At 43.2% G+C, this 2,419-nt stretch overlaps 1 protein-coding gene across 1 annotated transcript in view; it reads right to left on the bottom strand.

Annotated features, from left to right (window-relative positions):
• The window catches only part of LOC102370656 (heparan sulfate glucosamine 3-O-sulfotransferase 3B1), a 40,887-nt gene extending 39,015 nt beyond the window's left edge, over window positions 1-1,872 (bottom strand). The window contains exon 1 of the mRNA XM_014522942.2: window positions 1,797-1,872. Coding sequence (XP_014378428.2) covers window positions 1,797-1,852 — 56 coding nt within the window. The 5' untranslated portion in view covers window positions 1,853-1,872. The remainder of the gene's footprint in view (window positions 1-1,796) is intronic.
• Window positions 1,873-2,419: the final 547 nt, after the last annotated feature.

The following is a 2,419-nucleotide window of genomic DNA, read 5'->3' as shown; positions in this document are numbered from 1 at the left end:
TGCCCCTTTTAATTAACCAAATCCACCGAGCCCCGCAGCCCGGCTCGCTAGTGCCGGCGGCGTCTGTCCTGCAGCCGAGACGAAAAGTCTTCCTCCGCCCCGCCGCCGCCGTGCACCCCACCGGCCCCGGCCCGCTTCTCTGCCCTCGCGGGGGAGCCGGAGCTCGCCGGGCATCCAAGCCTCTCTGCCCCGGCCCGGCAGTGGGACGGGAGGGGACTCGGGGAGACGCAGTCTGCGCCTACCGAGAAGGAGAAGGGACGTGTCCGGTTGTTTCCCTGCCTGACACGGGGAAATTGCAATGTCGGGAGCGGCGAAAGGCAGTTTGCACTTGAGAGTTTGTTGGTTGTTTTGTTTTTGAAGGACTCCTATAAGGTTTTCAAAGGGATTCCTCTGCACTGCTCCCTCCCCCACGGAACAGGACACCTGGGGCAGGGGCGTGTTGCACTCTTATCCAGGCACTGCCACATTCACCCCAGGTTCAGATGAGGAAGCCTGTGTCAAACACTTCGTGGAAACCGGTGTGGAGCCTGAAAGCGGTTTGCTCTTATCCTGCCGAGCTAAGTAGCTTCCCAGGGCTGAGAATGGCACTAAAGCGATGACCAGTGGAACGAATAGCTGGGATTTGGGACAACTGACACTGAGTGATGCCTGGTTTTAAGGAATAGTAGCATTTAGCGAACATTTATCCAGGCTTCCACATGATGAATAGTACAGAACCCCAGTACATCAGCAAGGTGCCTGTACACAGAATAGAAATAATGTCTAAATAATAGCACTGAGAAGTGCCCTCTCTCATAGCCCTTTCACAGGTAGCATTCCCATTAAAGTCAAGGGAAATGTTACCAGTTGAGATAAGGTCCAAAAGATGACCTCTCTTTTGTTGTCATTTACATTTTGTTTCAATGTCTGCTCCAAAGTCATTCCAGTGTGCTTGAATGGGCATGAATCCCAAGAAGGGAGTAAGTATGGAATCAGGATTTGTTTGGTATGTTTAATGTATCAGGAAAAAAAATGTCTGTGCGTTTGAAACTTATCATAAATATTTCACATTATATTAAAATGTAAACATCTTGACTTTTGTTAGTAAAGATCCCTCAAAGAAAAGCATTTTACAAATGCTCATAAAAACATATAGCAAAACAAAAATATCCATTTGCCATAATAGAAATGTGGTCTATGACCCAGAGCTCATACTGAAAATATTAATAGATTCATAGGTTTTAAGGCTAGAAGGTACCACTAGCATCACGTAATCTGACCTCTTGCAAACCACTAAGGAAACTCATCCAATAATGTGTGCATCAGGCCCATAACTTTTGTTTGAGCTACAGCATCTCTTTAGGAAAAAAAAAGAAAGATATTCTCAGGCCTGATTTATATATATTCAGCAAAGGAGAATCCGCCACATCTCTAGCCGAGTTTTTGCAATGTTTAATTACCCATGCTGTTAAAATTTTGCAGTTTATTTTTAGTCTAAATATGTCTCACTTGAGCTTCCTGCCATTGGATCACGCTGGGACTTTTTTTTTTCCTGCTGTATTAAAGAACCACATACTATCAGAATGAGCTCCCAAAATATCACATTTCCTAGCATTTCACTGAATGCTCATAGTGAGACTATAAGAAAAATGGGGATAACATTGGATTATCATTCTGGATAGAGCATGTGTTTTGGGAAGAATAAAGACAGAATCTCTTTGCCTGATTGTTTGTTAATTGTTCCCCTTGGGATGATGCTGAGCACTGAGAAAACCCACAGCTCCTACCTCATGCAATGCAGAGAGCTCCAAACTCACTGTTTTGCTCTCCTGGAAGCACAGTCTTGCAGTCCAGGAATTGGTCTGGGGATCATGAGACACTGGTTCCATGGGCAGACCTAGGATTTTGAAAAGCGGGATGCAGATGATGTATTGCAACATCACATAACACAACGCACTTTTCTCCAAGTAGAAAATAAAACAGAAATCTACAAGCCTTACTAATATGCTAGGGGCCTGTGGCTGTATTCTTCAGTTTAAGATTAAAGCAACCATGAATATAACCATATCTGAATGTGCACAGATTTGCTAGATTATATATTAAATTTGAAAACACAACAAACTAGGCAAAAGCAGTCAAAACTTATCGTTTTATTAACCCTATATTCAAGATAGTTAAATGCATGTCTCTTCTGATTCATAAAACAAAATCTAGCTTCCTTCAGCATCTTGACAGTGCATCCAACACTTCAGTCAATCATTTCCATGAGTTAATATTCACCTGAGTTAAATGTTACCACACCTGAGTTAAGGTTTTTAGCTAAAACAGTCAGCAGGGCTGTGAAACAGAAGAGAGATATTACCAGGAATGGCTAACACACCAAAACTGCAGAAGGAAGGATAACTGGATTAATGAAACATCAAGATCATGAAAAAAGAGC

The sequence above is a fragment of the Alligator sinensis genome, unplaced genomic scaffold (assembly GCF_000455745.1).
Source record: "Alligator sinensis unplaced genomic scaffold, ASM45574v1 scaffold584_1, whole genome shotgun sequence".
Classification (NCBI taxonomy): domain Eukaryota; kingdom Metazoa; phylum Chordata; order Crocodylia; family Alligatoridae; genus Alligator; species Alligator sinensis.
Note: the sequence above shows the minus strand (reverse complement) of the source record. Positions and strands in the feature narration are given on the sequence as shown.